The 16,495-nt window shown below is 39.1% G+C and overlaps 1 protein-coding gene across 1 annotated transcript in view; it reads right to left on the bottom strand.

Moving 5' to 3' along the window:
- The window catches only part of ZNF423 (zinc finger protein 423), a 197,629-nt gene that overhangs the window by 167,345 nt on the left and 13,789 nt on the right, over positions 1-16,495 (bottom strand). Inside the window, exon 2 of the mRNA XM_075281857.1 lies at positions 6,518-6,571. Within this exon, the coding sequence (XP_075137958.1) occupies positions 6,518-6,571 (54 nt within the window). The remainder of the gene's footprint in view (positions 1-6,517; positions 6,572-16,495) is intronic.

The raw sequence follows: 16,495 nt of genomic DNA, 5'->3' as shown, positions 1-16,495 counted from the left end.
ACATATGTGGTAGAGGGGCAGCAGGCAAGCACTTTTCACGCTATGTCGGCTTAAACAGCACTAGACTCCATAATCTTTGTGGACACACTAGGATAAATAAGGAAAACTTAGATTTTGAGATACTCAAATCTCCAAGGATTGCGTTACATAGTGCACAGTTTAGGTTAATGGTTCATAGGTGTAATGTCAAGTTCACACTCCAATGCAGTGAAAACTAATGTTATCTACAGCACATTGTAATACTGGCCTGTGAGCAATAACTTAAAGAAATAAAATGACAAATAACCATAGAAAAAGAACTAAAAGAGGAGACGGGGGTGGAATGGGATTCATGCTGCCAACTCTTCATTGGGGGACATAAATATCATACGTAATGTAGACATGAAGTGCAACTAGGATAGCTAGTGGAGAACAGATATCCAAGGCTGGGACAGGTTGTGTATGGACTATAGTTATGTGCCTTGAAGAAATACGTTTTAGGTAAGCTTTAAACTGTGCATGTTAAGTGTAATGATTTGAGGTATTGATCTCTACAACAGGTTATATAGAACAGGAGAAGTCTTACTGCAGATGGGAAGGAGAGGATGAAAGAAAGAAGATGAGCGTGGTAAATTATTGTCTAGATGAAAACATAGGTAGATGGGTAAAATGTGAAAATAGAGCGGATATAACACAGTACTTTGTAGATTATTTGGAAAGTTTTGATATTTTTTCTACAATATCCAGTGTGGCGAAGTTAGCTCGGTAGTAGCAATGGTGCGGACCCAACAAGTCAGAGACAGGGACACAAAATCTGTAGCAAACAGGTTTATTTAGAAAAACAGCAAAATAAATAAACTTTACTTCAGATACAAAATAAGCAGATTAAAAAAACAGCCTTAACTTCAGGCAAAAGAATGTCAAACAAAACCCTGCTCATCCGAGCACTAACTAAACAATAAAGCACTAACTGTACGTATGGCTTACTACCAACCACACAAATAAACAAAAATAGCGTAATACAGTCTCACCAGACTCTCAGTGTGTCAGGGCAGGCCCAGGCGCCCCCTCTCACTCCCAGGATTTGCCCTAAACTGCAGGCTCTTCAGCCTTTTATGGCCTAGTAACAATCCCAGGACCCACACCTGGGGCTGAGGCCAACTCAAGACCCACCCTGGACCACACATACATCAGTAACCTGGGGCTGATATATCAGGACTCCAGCACTCTGCCTGTCACCTTTTCACACCAGACAACCAATGTAATAGGCACTAGAGAACAGAGGTGTCACTATGCAGAATGATCTGCCTGGCTGCTGTGTTCTTAGGATGAATTTTAGCCGGTCATTTTACTGTAAAGTCAAATACTGGTTACAGGTATCACAGTGAGAAATGATTAGGATCAGGATTTATGTTTAGCAGGGTCAGTAGTAAGGTAAGGAGAGATTTCTTTTAGGATATAGAGTGACTGAACGTTGCAAAAGACTGAATGTGTTTGAGAAACAAAATATCAAATCAAATATAACTGAAGTCTAGGAAGTATGCTGCTGTTACGGTAACATATCAAAAGTAATGTTGGCGATTCAGCTGGGCAGGCAAATCATCTAATGCGTACGGGGGCATCCTGACTTTATGGCAGATATTATGGGGAAAAAATGATCAGGTTCAACATGCCCAGTCGTATTTTTCTGACTAGAGATAAGCCACAACCAGACGTGTATATGTATGGAGAAAGGTGGTTGGGCGTGGGGGCATTACTACTATATGTGATGCTGCACTGTGTTTGGCTCTTCTGAGAGGTACTTTCTGCAGGACATTGGTATTTGGCCCTGCTGGGGGGGGGGGGGGTGTTTTGTTCTGCAATAGGGTATTTGGCGTTGCTTACAGGTATTGTGGTATTTGGATACCGCTGGTGAGGGTATTATGTGTTCAGTCCAGGGTATTATTATGGTAGTCTTTTATTCCTGGTGCATGACAACAGATTGACTAGTGAGGCCAGAGCCATATAACGCCGAGCCATAGAGGTTAGGCGTTGCGTGATCGATTGACTTGACCTTTCTACAATATTTTAAGCTGTGTATGTTACCACCCCAATGATACAGATAGCCCAGTATCCTTATACATATAAGAATTATCTGAGCTGGTTACTTCAAGTCTTACAATAACAGTAAAGCTGATTTGTTATTAAAACGCTCCAAGGTTTTCCCATTTGCCGGGACACTGGCTAAACTCAAATTTTTCCAACACTTTGCAGGGAAATCTAATCGCTGTTTCATTATTGCCATTATCTAATTAAAAAGGCTTCCCAGGCATAATTAGTTTCAAGGCAGGTAAGCTCGTTCTCCATGAGAGAGTGATCTGCCTCCACGAACATTATTTCTGTCGACTGCCGGAAATAAGAATTTCTCAGATAAAATTTCATTCCCCTTAGGGAAGAACGGGGCATTGCGTGGAGGGTGGGGGGATGTGACACGTTTTATATCAGGATACATAAGAAAAGGTTCCTTTCCATGATCCTAGGTGATATATATATCATACCCACATGTCTAACAGCTCATCTTTATCTCCTCCGTACAAAGCAGTACAAGTATCCATTTTCTACACACATGGTCCAATACAGGAAATCTCCATGGTAAGGTGGGATAAGCAAGGCATCAAATCGTAAAGTGTAACATGTAAACAAAACGTAAGCGTCCATGATGCCACTTTGCTAAAATGCTGTTGTGCATTGTGACAGTATGCATTACTCTAAATCCACTTTTAAAATATCTAGGTCCCAGCTACATAAAGGGAACTGCTCTCCTTAGTCATCTGAAACAGAGGGTCACGCAAGAGAGAGTAAACGCACAGTTTACACGCTCAGTTAGCTCCTGCACAGAGGGGACCGCATATCAGACAGGCACTGGAAAGTAGATATTTCTATGGCAAAACGGTCATGTAACAGAAGAAAATACATTTCAACACTAGTCACTGCTATTACAACTATAAAACAATATTAATCCCACGCCTCTAGAACTGATGTATTTCCAGTGATGCATTTTCTTAAAGGTTATTTTACAAAAGCCTAATCTCATCTAGTGTTTCTTCATAGAACTATAGAAATAACATATAATAGGTATGAATACTGTGACATATACGTGTATGAGCACCTGTAATAACTCAGTCCACCAGGGGGCAGGGGCCATTTCCTTCTACAGGAATAAGAACTATATCAAAGCTATAAAATTATTTTATTAAAATTTCTTTAATATGGCATCAGCAGTGCCAGGAATGTCCCTATAGGTAGATACACTTTTATAAGACTAAAAAGGAGGGAATCATAAAGGGAAGAAAAGTAGAAAGGAAATTCTTCAACTTCTCTTTTTTTTGCATTATTAAAAAATAAAATAAAAAAAAGAAACCTTAAAAAGTTCGGTGCAAGGCTAAAGATGAGGCCCTAACTTACGGAAATGCAACACTGCATTTTACATTATCAAAGTGAATTGAGATTCTGGATAATCCCATATACATTGTGGGAAAAGAAATACTGCAGAAAACCTGCGTTTTCCAATCATCGTTTGTCAATTTTACCTGCGGAAACACTTACGTTTTCTCTATATAAAGGAAAAAAACTGAGAAAACCTAGCAAAAACACAACAAAAAACTCTGCGTAAAGGGAGCAACACGGTGGCTCAGTAGTTAGCACTGCAGCCTTGCAGCACTGGAGTCCTGGGTTTGAATCCTACCAGGAACAACATCTGCAAGGAGTTTGTATGTTCTCCCTGTGTTTGCATGGATTTCCTCCCATTCTACAAAGACATACTGATAGGGGAGAAAAAAAAAAAAGGACATTGTGATCCTTATATGGGGCTCACAATCTACATAAAAAAAGAAAAAAAAAGAAAAACTCTGCGAAAAGAATCGCCATACGTTTCTGCTGTGGTTCGCTACTTGAGTCCTGAGCCTCAATCCTATTTGTCCACATCAAAGGGATTTTCCAAATTGCTAATTTTTTGTTAGTCGTACACTATTGGTAGTTATGCAATGTATTGTAATTCTGTTTCAGATTATCAAATAATAGATTAAAGAAATAAAAGAATTTCACAGTAATAATTCATAAAGGACTAATACAATGTAAATTTAGTTGCTTCAGAGTTTCCACTCATGCAAACATGATATGTATTTTTTTTGTTTTGTGACTGTCTTGACCTCAGGTGACAAAGACGTTTGTATTATTCTTTTTTTTTTTTTTTAAATGTAGATTGTGAGCCCCATATAGGGATCAGAATGTACTTTTTTTTTCCTACCGTATCAGTATGTCTTTGTAGAATGGGAGGAAAACCACGCAAACACGGGGAGAACATACAAACTCCTTGCAGATGTTGTTCCTGGTGGGATTCGAACCCAGGACTCCAGCGCTGCAAGGCTGCAGTGCTAACCACTGAGCCACTGTGTTGCTCCATAAATCAGCTTGCATTATTCTGATAGCAGAGTAATAACAAATCTGCAGTTGGATGAATGTCACAGCTATTGTTCTGGAATACATAACCCACCATTTTTGTTACCTTTATCTGTGCATTTATATGTAAAACACACTTTATTGAATGCATTTAGTATCTAAAATTCTTATCACTATAGAGGCAACAACTTAAAATATAGTTCATATTGCTACACTCAGGAAGAACTTCATCTGATACATTTTCAGATACCATCATCTAGCAATGATGTTCTCCTTCACTCATTCTAACCATCACCTTATACTGTACCTCTGTATCAAGGGTATCGCAGCCTCCTCTAGTGTCTCTTTTCTTTTCTCCATTATCTATTCCTCATCTTCACTCTGCAGCTCTCAAAAAAACAACCTAACAACCTCATGTTTTTTTTAGTATTGACTATTTTTATCTGACAAGGTAACATCTATTTGTACATTTGCTTATTCACACCTTTATATTCTCTAGATTTCTTAAAGACTGCAGGCTCAAATACATAGATCCCTGTATCTGAAGGCAGTAAACAGTGTATTACAAAACTTTTTTAATGACACAAATACTGCCAGAAAATAGAAAGTCATCCAAAAGTTTTTGTTACACTTAAATGATCACTAACTTTTCAGACAACTTAGCCTCCATTAATACAGCATGTAACTCTGGTAATGTAATGCACTTTAACAAAAATGTTACTTTTCTCTTCCCAAAAAAACATGCAAATGCTGCTGTCACCAGGTGTCTCCCTCCTAGCTAGTTTGCTGCTCACTCTGTTACTACGGAAGATCCGTCCATAGATAACAGCAAAAGCAACACAGGATCGCAGTGAGTGCAGGAGAGAGAGGCTGGGCTTTCTTCACACAGTGAATGGAGAGGGGAGGATGCTACACAGTTTTCCCAATTTCTACACTGCACAGAAGTTTCTCACATGTTAACGTAAGTATATTTATTTCAGACTAGCTGCTTGTGTTATTACTGATATATTAGTAATAGACAGTAAGTAGATTCCTTGTTGTGTTCGGAATTTTCTTCTGTTAGGGATCTTTTAACTGTATCATAACTTGGATTTGAAGTCTAGTGTCTCTAGATATTACGTTCTCTTGGGCCTTTATCGACTGTTTACTCTTTAACAGACATTCTAAGCACACCAGTTACTACCAATAGTGGTAATAATGGATAGAGGAGTGGAGCATATCGCTGTTTATTGCACACATCCCCAGCCCCAGGAAGAAAAGTAAAATGTGCCACGTATTTTGTATATCAATATAAAAAAAAAAATTGGATTTCATCATTACATCATTGAGTGCCAAGTGTTTATATACAAATCTACTAACAGACAATGTAAATTGCGGCAATCTGAAAATATATCAAATTTATCACAGTGGCTGATGCTGGAAGATAAATCTAGTGCATCTTTACACTGTCTAGTATAAGATTATGCCACCAATTAGTTGGGTTACTTTGACAAAAAAAAATTATGTCAAAATTTTGGCACAATTTGGGCCAATTTTAAGCTATGCTGTTTTCTCTCTGAAGACACACCCATATGTCTAACAAGTCAGAAAAAATATAGCTCAAACTAAATGTGCCAAGATGGTCCAAATAAGCGCCACATTTATGCCAGAGCCTTGTTGTAAACACAATAGTAGACTTGCCCCGCTGAATATGAACCATGTATCTCTATGTACCCCTTCGTTCTTTATCACAGCTTTCAGTATAATGCAGCCATACAGCTAAGCCGGAAGATACCAGAAAATTTTGATGAACCCCATTGACATAAACGGTTATGATGGGTTTCAGTCAAGGTACCTGTATTTTTGACAGCAAGAACAGCACTGGAGTGCTATTCTTCCCATAAAGAATGCTTGGAAGCCCAACTAGAGCCCCAATGGACCCCATTAACATTACTGAATTCTTTTCCAGCACACAGATGAACATTGCATTCGCTTTTACTGAAGAATAATATACTGCCATATGGTTACAGAGTTAAAATTTGTTACATGACAGGCTAAAAAGTAATTTTTTTAACAATATATCTATTGCATCTAAATATTCTGAACATTAAAAGAGCCATACCTGTTTGATTCAATGAGGAATCCCAGCTCAATCCAAAGTCATCTGAGTCTTCCACTGAAAAATATATAAAAATATAATCATAATGAATATTTGTGCAATAGTATTTGTGGGAAAAATGAATTTTTTTGCTAATACAGGGGATGACTTATGCTGAACAATTGACTTCAGCAACTTTCTGACCCTGCTCTGAAATGTTCATTATAGGAATGGGGTAAGGCGAGTACCTAAGTTTTGTTTTTTTAATTCTTCAAGGCGCCTATAATTTTCATTGAATAAATATAAATTAGAAAAGCAACTGTAATGAAATTGTGCACGTGGAGCATGGAATCACTGGGTGAAACTTGTATCCCACTATGGCGCTATATGGAACCAGACAACAAAAGTTGTCATGTTGTTCCATCCTAAAAAACAGATATTAGGCAAAAAAAAAATGATTAGCTAATATGTAGTGGTCCTGTTTATGTTTTCTAGGCTTTACAGGATGTCTTCTCTATAGGAAGACACCCTGACAGTCGCCTGTTTGCAGTGGGTCTGGCTCCTGAAAATCTTGGTGGGCAGATGTTATCCCTCTGGTAACTTTTGTAGATAGCTCTACACCTTTAATAAACATAATGCATGGAAATATTTGACAAAACCATTTCAGATAATCAAATAATGTTTCTTTATTCTGTTCTTATATCTTTCCTTAGAAAATAGAAGAGAAGAAAGTGAAAACACTAAGGTTGAACAATTTAGAAGCCAGAGAGGGTTAAACTTTGTGTCGACATGTTGCTGCTATAGATGTGAATATACATATTAGAAAAATAAAAATACCACAATGGATGCCACCTCTAATTGGCCAGAGTGAAGAAGCGGACTCTTTCATGCACACGGACTAATTGCTGTAATAATACAAAAGCAGAAATCAAGGCTATTGCTGTTCAGGAGCAGCGGGGAGCGGCGTGTAATCAACCTGAGATATCGGACAGGCGATCTCATAGAGAGCACAGGAGCAGCTGGACTTCAACTAGAAAATTAATGGCAGCGTGACGGGAGTGTTTTTAGGTGGTTTTTTTCTTCTGTTTTCTTATTTTTTTTTATTATATTAGAAACGAAAGTTTAAACAGTTTCAAAACAAGTATTAGGAAGGATTTATAAGATTATAAAGGATAAAATAACGGAATATAGCATTCCATAACTTCTATCCACATGTAGTGTCTGAAGGCTGGGGACCCCGGCTTTAGAAAATGGCCTCTCTACACGGATATGATATGTATAGCGTTGGCTATGGAGTTATCAAAGCTGACTTACTATAAACCTGTTTGCCAGTCTGTAGCAGATTCTATGGCATGGCGTACCTTTTATGGAATCCAAAGCATGCTGCTGTACCAGTGCCAAGTTCTACCTGGCATCGTTCAGCAAAAATCTCTTTATGGAATGGAATGTTGTGGCCTCATTTACAGACACAAAATTGTCCATTTGATAAAACAGGAGAGGAATATGATGTTTGTGCGACTATGTCACTTAGCAACCCAGCATTAACAAATGGAACAACTTCTAATGGGAGTCTCTGAGATGCTAACATAGTTGGCATTCAGTTGTCTGACATTAGGCTCACACTAACATTATCTCTCCGTTGGTCTGGTCCATCGGAGAACCAGTACCGGAAAGGCAGCCTGCTAAAACAGCGGTAACACACAGACTCCGACAGACCTCATTGCTCCAGTGATCGTCCGTCTTTTTAAGACTAAAACCAGAGGAGGATACTGCAAGCAGTCTTTAACCGAGACTATGGCGCAGATGTGAACGTAGCCTAAGTCATATGTAAACCCTTCTTTTGCCCTTCTCATTGCTCATCTTTTGTAGGTATTGAGTTTTTGGAATAATATTGGCGAGCCAAATCCATCCATAAAGAAGAGTTCTGTCCAAAAATATATTGCAAGTTACTGTCATCAACATCCATGCTTATAATGCATATAATGTAGCCTCCATTCTTTATAAAGTAACTCCCCAGAAAAAGTTTTATCTTTTCATCCATATATAATATCTATGCCGTACATTCTTGGGATTCTAATTCTCCCCCTCTTAGGATGCCTTCACACAGAGTAACAGCGGGCTCAATTTGAGCTTCTTTTTACAGGCGTAGAACTCCAAGGGTCGCGTTAACGTTGCATTCACGCGGCATTTTTTTACTATGAGCACATACGCGGTGTTTTTTGCTCGCGTACACGCTCCTTTATAAAACACAGAGTGTGTACGCGAGCAAAAAACGCCGCGTATGCGCTCATAGTAAAAAAAAAAACGCCGCGTGACTGCAACGTTATCGCGACCCTCGGAGTTCTACACCTGTAAAAAGAAGCTCAAATTGAGCCCGCCGTTACTCCGTGTGAAGGTAGCCTTATGATGTCCATTCGTTTCCGCCACTATATCACATGATCCAAATTGTGACCGTCCAAATCACACACATCTCCTCTGTGGAGTGTAAGTCACTTTCTATATGCTAAGCTACAACATTCACACTGAGATGCCTATAGAACTATGTGTGCACAGTCATCATGGGGGTCATATGGTATACTGGCGGACCACATGGCGTTCATAACAAGTGTACAATTAAAATCACAAGTATATACAGGATAGCAGTACAAATGGGCCTCTTTTCTCAGAGTATTAATTATAATTAATTGTCGATTATTAAAGTCCTAAATGTTTATGAAAACGAGAATAAATGCTCTTTTTGCCTTATTAACTCCATACTTGCCAGAAAGCATCTCAGAACTCAGTTCCCGTCATTCGGCTGCTCTGCTCAGAAAAGAGAAGATGAAAAGCTACAGGACGCATATGGCGGAAATGTATTTTGCAGATCCTGTCCTGAGAGGAAATGCGTCCTAACAAGAAGGAGAAATCTCTGGAAGTAAATGACACACAGCCAATTCTGAGATTAAAACTCTTTCCATTGCTTTCTTCCAAGAGACAGATGCTGGTTCAGCTCAGTGCAGCACGCACAAAATACAATGGATGGTTCCAATATTAACACTTTAAGGTTTCATTTTCCTTCCGCTGACACCCAGAGCGATTTTACTACAGGGGAGAAACTTTTACAACACCTTATAACTAAAATAAGAGAGACTACCACCATTCCTTAACTTGTAGCAAAGTAGACCAGCATTGCTCACTGCAAACTGGCAGATCTTGTTCTTTGGCATGCAATGATCTTCATTTCAGTTAGGCTCAGTTCACATTTATGGTATTTTTGAGGGTAAGGCATGAAGTTTGTGGCAATTTATAGTATAGTACAGTACATATTTTCCAATAGAAAACATGGCCTTGATTTAAAACCTCCCAAAATTTGACATGAGGCTTTTATTCAGGAGATCTTGTGAGCTGTCCTAGCCTGCTTCAAGCTGTGCAACAGAAAAATGACTGTTGTTGTGATCTGTATTACCCCTAGATGGTCCCTATATGTCCATGTGATCTGTATTACCCCTAGATGGTCCCTATATGTCCATGTGATCTGTCTCACCTCTAGATGGTCCCTATACGTCCATGTCATCTGTCTCACCCCTAGATGGTCCCTATACGTCCATGTGATCTGTCTCACCCCTAGATGGTCCCTATACATCCATGTGATCTGTATTACCCCTAGATGGTCCCTATATGTCCATGTGATCTGTCTCACCTCTAGATGGTCCCTATACGTCCATGTCATCTGTCTCACCCCTAGATGGTCCCTATACGTCCATGTGATCTGTCTCACCCCTAGATGGTCCCTATACATCCATGTGATCTGTATTACCCCTAGATGGTCCCTATATGTCCATGTGATCTGTCTCACCCCTACATGGTCCCTATACGTCCATGTGATCTGTCTCACCCCTAGATGGTCCCTATATGTCCATGTCATCTGTCTCACCCTTTGTACAAATTTTCAACTGCTTCATCATGTAAAGAATGCATCTGTACAAGGGATGGTGCAAGAAGGTCAAGAAGGACCACATAGAAATAGCAATTTGGTGGGTGGTAAATCATGATCAGGAACTATTCCTGATCATTTTAGGCAAATATCTAACTTTTTTCGACATTTGAAGCGTTCCTCATGATTTATGCTGTCCTACTGCTTAGGAACAGAAAGTCCGACAAAGGATGGGTATGGTGAATCCCATTTCACAAAGCAGATAACCATGTTAGTATGCATGCATATAATACACTTTCTCTTTTGACATTTTAGCAATAAACTACAAAATCTGAAATTGATCAAAGTCTCTAGAACCCTTGCACCCAACAAGACGAGACATTAGTAAAAACTTCCACTTATACATCATACTCTAAAGCAAGAAAATCTATGAGAGGGCTCTCAACTGATCAACCTGTCAAAGAAAATTGAAGTCTAACCATTACAAGATATGTAACCTACATAAAAAAAAACTATTATTTGACTTACATGGTAAACACAGCAAAGACTTAAATACCCTGGCAGAAGACAGCTCCAAAGCCTCCTTAGCTCCGAAGTCCAACGTAACAACTTTTACTGCTGCAGCTGTGGTAGGAATCTGTATGTTATGTGCCACTCCGCCCTTAGTTTGCATGACACAAACATACATTCATTTGCATTTACCAAAAGGAATTAGACTTGGTTAGGAAAGATATCCCACAGAGAAATATGCTATAAAGACATGACTGTTCTTGACTTTGTAACCAAGGAAAAAGTGGGTTGCAGAGCCAAGAAATTCCCAGATGGTATACTACCTACGTAGGACCAGAGTATCAAGGGAGGACAATCCCCGGAGACAGGCCTATAAATAGGAAAACAACATCAAAGTTTATAACGATTCAGAGAAAAAGAAGATATCTATGGGGGACTACAGACTGCTAAGCTGTTTGTGGAAAATCAGAGCAAGCACAAACAAGATGGACGTCCATACGGAGTTATTGTGAGGAAGGGGCTTAAGCACTGATGTAAGAGTCATCACCCACTTGGACCAAATACTTTAACTAAATGTCATTAATATCTGTTTGAGTTGTTTATTTGCTCATCCTCAAATATCTCATAGCAACAACTCTTGGTGGTGACACGTAAGCAGTGGCCTTTACTCTGAGAAGAGATAACGCATTAGCATCACAAGATCCTAGTTTTTGGTGTATCCTAAAATGTATCAATCTGACAAAATGTGATGTTAAAGCAGAAATATCTTCCAACCAAATTACACATTTGTCCTTAAGATCTATTGAGAAATGGGTGTTAAAGAGAGTAGGTCAATACTTTTGACCCCTTGAAACTGGTGGACAGATGGGGTAGGAAGTCTACCTGCGGAGATGTTCATAGTAAAAGCAATACAAGTCTGAAACCGGTGCATGTCGCAATTGCAAGTGCCCTCTGGGCAATTACTTCATATTGCTATGCCCCGGGCTCCTAAACCTCTCTCCTCTGCTCTTGAGTAGCAGCTATAGCGTCCAACCACCATGCCGTGCCAGTACATTGGTTCTTCATTTCTATCTATACACAAAAATCCAATTAATGTCATTGTCCATAAAGACACGCATAAGAACCTACTACAATCTACTGAATGTCCATACAACTGGATACATGGGGTGACCCTAGATCAGAAATAGGACAACTGTTAGCCAACAATTGCATGTTTCCACGCTGAACCTGTATGTTGTATTCATAGACCCGGGGAATAAGCTGCTGCTAAACTCTACTGGTGACAACTCCAAGAAAGCAAAAAGGATAGGACAGATGAAATCCATCCTGATGAATCCCAGTTAGAATTTCTCCAGCCGTTGAAAACATATTGCATATTGGTTTGAAAACCAAAAAGCATGGTGTGGTTGTATCATGTGAATTTACCCTTACCTCAATGCCACCCTCCTGTGGGTCTTTGAAACTCCATAAAACTAAGGTAAGATTGTCCTACTAAAATTTAGAGGGGTTCTGAAGACCAATTTTCATAACGAAGAAAGAAGACAAAACTCAAAAACAGTGGCGCGGATCTGAAAAATAAAAGTAGGAGTAGAATAACCTTTGTAAAGGCTATACCGATGTGCTTTTAGTTAAAAATTGATTATTTTTTTAATGATAGAATCCCTTTATCCTCAGTTCTCCTAGTTTTAACAAACCTACCCAAGCTCAAACTCCAAAAGGCACTGCGGCACTGTTGTAATGCACACTATATACGTATACTGGACTATAGTCAGAGGTGGCCTGCAAATAAATGTACGTTATAATCCCCTCAGCAGATACAGTAACCATACAGCATCTATATACTAAAACTCATCCTTTCCATGGCCTTCATTATAAGTGTTGGAAAAACAATATCATGAAATATTTACAGTGACTAAATATTTACAATGCGTATTAAGGGAGATCGATCAGACTTAAATGAAGAGCTCTGGTAATATAAAGGCAAGGAGGATCAATTCTGCTTGAGGCTGGTATTAGAGGACCTGCATAGCAAAGAGCTAAAATATTGGGTTTTGTAGTAGATGAAATTGTAGCTTATAACAATTCTAACAATAATTTTAGCTTATAATTCTAGCTTATAACAATTCTCATCAGAGGTTTTGGCATTTCTTGATATGTATTTTAGATCAAGATAAATTGGAATCATGACTGATCCATTGAGAGATCTCAAATTGATGGCAACAGCTTATGATGAACAGCCATGTACAGCAGTTGTATCTTGTCCTTATCCTGATCTTTATGACATTGGGTTGCATCAATGATTAATCAATTTTTCATTAGTTACCACATTCACAAAATATATATATATATTTCTTTTAAGAATTACCCTTCCCCCAAACACTGCAGCACTGCCATTCCAGTTGCTCCCCTTGGTCCTGCAGTAATGAAGTCACTGCATTATTCATGTGACCTCTGAAGGCAAACACTACCCTTAGCAATAGCGGTAACTTCCTTCTTATATTTTATTTTATACCCCAACTTGCCTTTAGGCAATTTACTAAAAATTCCCAACAACCTCTTCAACGATGGGCACCTGATCCTATATCCACAGTTGTGAAGTGGTCACATGAATGATGGGACCAGTAGGGACCACCAGGGCGGCAGTGCTTGAGCAGTAGATGATTTAATAAGTAAATATTTATTTTTTTAAAAATTTTATACCATTGACTACTGTTTGGTAATATTCTGAAAATCCCAGACCTATCCTATCCAACCAATCACCTTAAGCACAGAGTGTATTAACAAACTTAGGCTAGGTTCCCACCTGTGTCAGAGTCTCCGCCACAGAGAGCGGCCAAAATCGGTAGAGAGAAAAATCCTGCACAAAATACTTTTTTCAGTAACCATTATTTTAGTGGACAGGCTCTCCATTATTCGAGTCCCCTGGTGGACACCAAAGATGAAGATCCCAGGGCAGATGTGAACCTAGCCTTAAATTCCCCACCGGTATACAGATCATAGGCTGTCTGCTGGAGCGGCTTACTACTCATTCACCTCTGAGGGGAAATAACATATAACACTATTCGGCTGATGTGAAGAACAGTTTAGAAGCCCTGCATTCACCAAACTGAGGCGCTTTGTCCTACTGCAACAAAGCAGGGAGCCTTTTCTTATTAATTCTCTATTCTGTAATTAACCCATATTTATGTAAAACCACACATTATATGTTCTTTTCATTTGCTTTCATAGACTTTACATAGTGTAAATGATTGTTTTGTTGTTGTTTTTTTTCTTTATCATTGTTCCAGAGCCTACAAGGACGGGCTTGTTTCTAAAAGCAACTAAAAAGTTATTGTCTATTACAATATTTTCCAAGTACCCAGGCCCCCTGACCACTGGGCTTTTTGTTCAGCAGATGTTCATAAAGCACATTTAATTTGACCTTGACCGGGAAAGCTGAAGCCGGCTACCACTCACGATAATGAATCCACAAGATGCTTTCTATTGTGTGTAACCGTACACAAATATAAACCTGACCGCCTTGTGTTCTATATTTTCCTGTTATGGATTCTCTGCACAGCGAAGGAGTTAAATACATTTTAGCCACAAACGTTGAATTTTAAGCTCCATACATTTTCTGCTATTCTTCATTGCGGTATAGACAGGTGGTTTAGCACCGACACTTGAGTCCTGTCGGCCTTCATAAAGACCAGGCAAGAGTGCGCTGTCACCTGATACAAACCTTTTATGGCAAGGAAAAGGCTTTATTCTAATTCTGCTCAGAACAGTTGTGCTAATAACCTGGAGCGAAGGCCTCGCAAGCTGTTTGCATGCTGGGTCCAGCGCCATTACCAAGATGATCTGAAATTATGTAGCTATTCCATCAGAGCTTCATGCAGATTAAGTGACCTGGTGGATGCCAGACGCTGCACAATAGAGGTGGTCCTACCAAAGTATAGATTACATAGCCGTGACATTCACATAGAAAGAGGTATTAAAATTAATGTCTTCATTAAACGGATATGGAGTTGGAGATTTTTTTTTTCACGTTTTAATATAGACAATGCTGGAGCACTGACTAGTGAGGGTTATGGGAGGAAGCAAGATGCAAAGAAATGTTTAGAAGAATAGAATAATTTAACAATTATTTATAGTTTGGCAAAGTGTTAATGTTATTTGTATCTAAATATAAGTTATCAACACATAATAGTGCATTACCTGGTAATATGGAAACCAAATTTATCTAAAAAAGTAAATGAAAATAGCAGCATTTTTTTGCAATTTTTTTTAATAGATATAAATTTTTTCTTTATGTTTTTGCAGAAGATTCCTCTGTGCTGTATTCTCCTTTTTACCTTTTCTTATGAATGACTGATAATCGAGGACGTCTGATAGTTCAGCACAAATAACAATGTACTATATATTTATCTATCTATCTAATATATTCATACTTAAAGGCTTTTTCAGCTCTATATTATTAATGTTCAATCTGTATGACAGGCTGTCAATATCAGATCAGTGGGGATCTGATACGTGCCCCCCCAAAACTGGGTGAAGAGACCACACTGTTCAGATGAGCGCTACAGCATCTTCACTAAACACAGACTTGTACATTGCAATGCTAAGGTCGGTCGCAGACGACCGTGGCCAAACATCCGGCTCTGTATTAAAGGGGCTCTATCACTGGGAAAAGTCATTTTTAACTAATCACATCCTTGCATAGGCTTTAGTAATGCTATTCCACACCTACCTTTAGTATATAAATCGCCTCAGTGGTTTCTGAATAAGTCAATTTTTATTCATATGCTAATTAGCTTCCAGCCAGCTCAGGAAGTTCCCCGCAGCACTTGTCTCTGCTATTATCTCCTATGTGTGTGTTTAAACAGGAAGCTGAGTCATCAGCAGCAGCCAGTGCTGTATACACTCATAGGAAACAATAGCAAAAAGAAGTGCACGATACATTGTGCACCAGTCTAATTAGCATATGAATAAAACCAGACTTATTCAGAAACCACTGAGGACATCTACATACTAAAGGTATGTGTGGAATAGACTTTCTAAAGACTATGCAAGGATGTGATTAGTTAGAAATGACTTCCCAATGATAGAGCCCCTTTAAAGCAAGGGTGGTGCACGAGGACACGAGGATGTCAGTTGTGTGCCGCCCGTGCACCGGTTGTGCTTCCATGGCCCCTTTCATTAAATAAATAGTAGTCTTGGAAGCATGGTCGCATAATAGGACAGGAATAGGACTTGTTCTATATTTGGCAACCCAGACTGTCATCCGGCACATGTAAACGTGTAATACACGGTCATGTGTACAGGCCCATTAAAATGAATGGGTCATTTTGCTATACTGGAAAAACACAGACAGCACACTGATCTCAGCCACGGACATCTGCAACCAGCCTAAGGCTGTGGCCCCACATTGCTGAAATTCAGCGTTTTTGGGCTAAGGCCCCATGTTGCGGAAATGCAGCATTTTTTGGTGCACATTTGACTGCGGGTTTTTTTTTTTTTTTTGCTAAAGTGGATTTTTAACAGTAGGGAAATGTCTAAGTGCTTCCTTTGTATTTTCCATTCCATTTCAAACCACTCCA

Source organism: Leptodactylus fuscus, chromosome 7 (assembly GCF_031893055.1).
Source record: "Leptodactylus fuscus isolate aLepFus1 chromosome 7, aLepFus1.hap2, whole genome shotgun sequence".
In the NCBI taxonomy this organism is placed as follows: Eukaryota; Metazoa; Chordata; class Amphibia; order Anura; family Leptodactylidae; genus Leptodactylus; species Leptodactylus fuscus.
The sequence above is the reverse complement of the archived record's forward strand: the minus strand, read 5'-3'. Positions and strand labels throughout refer to the sequence as shown.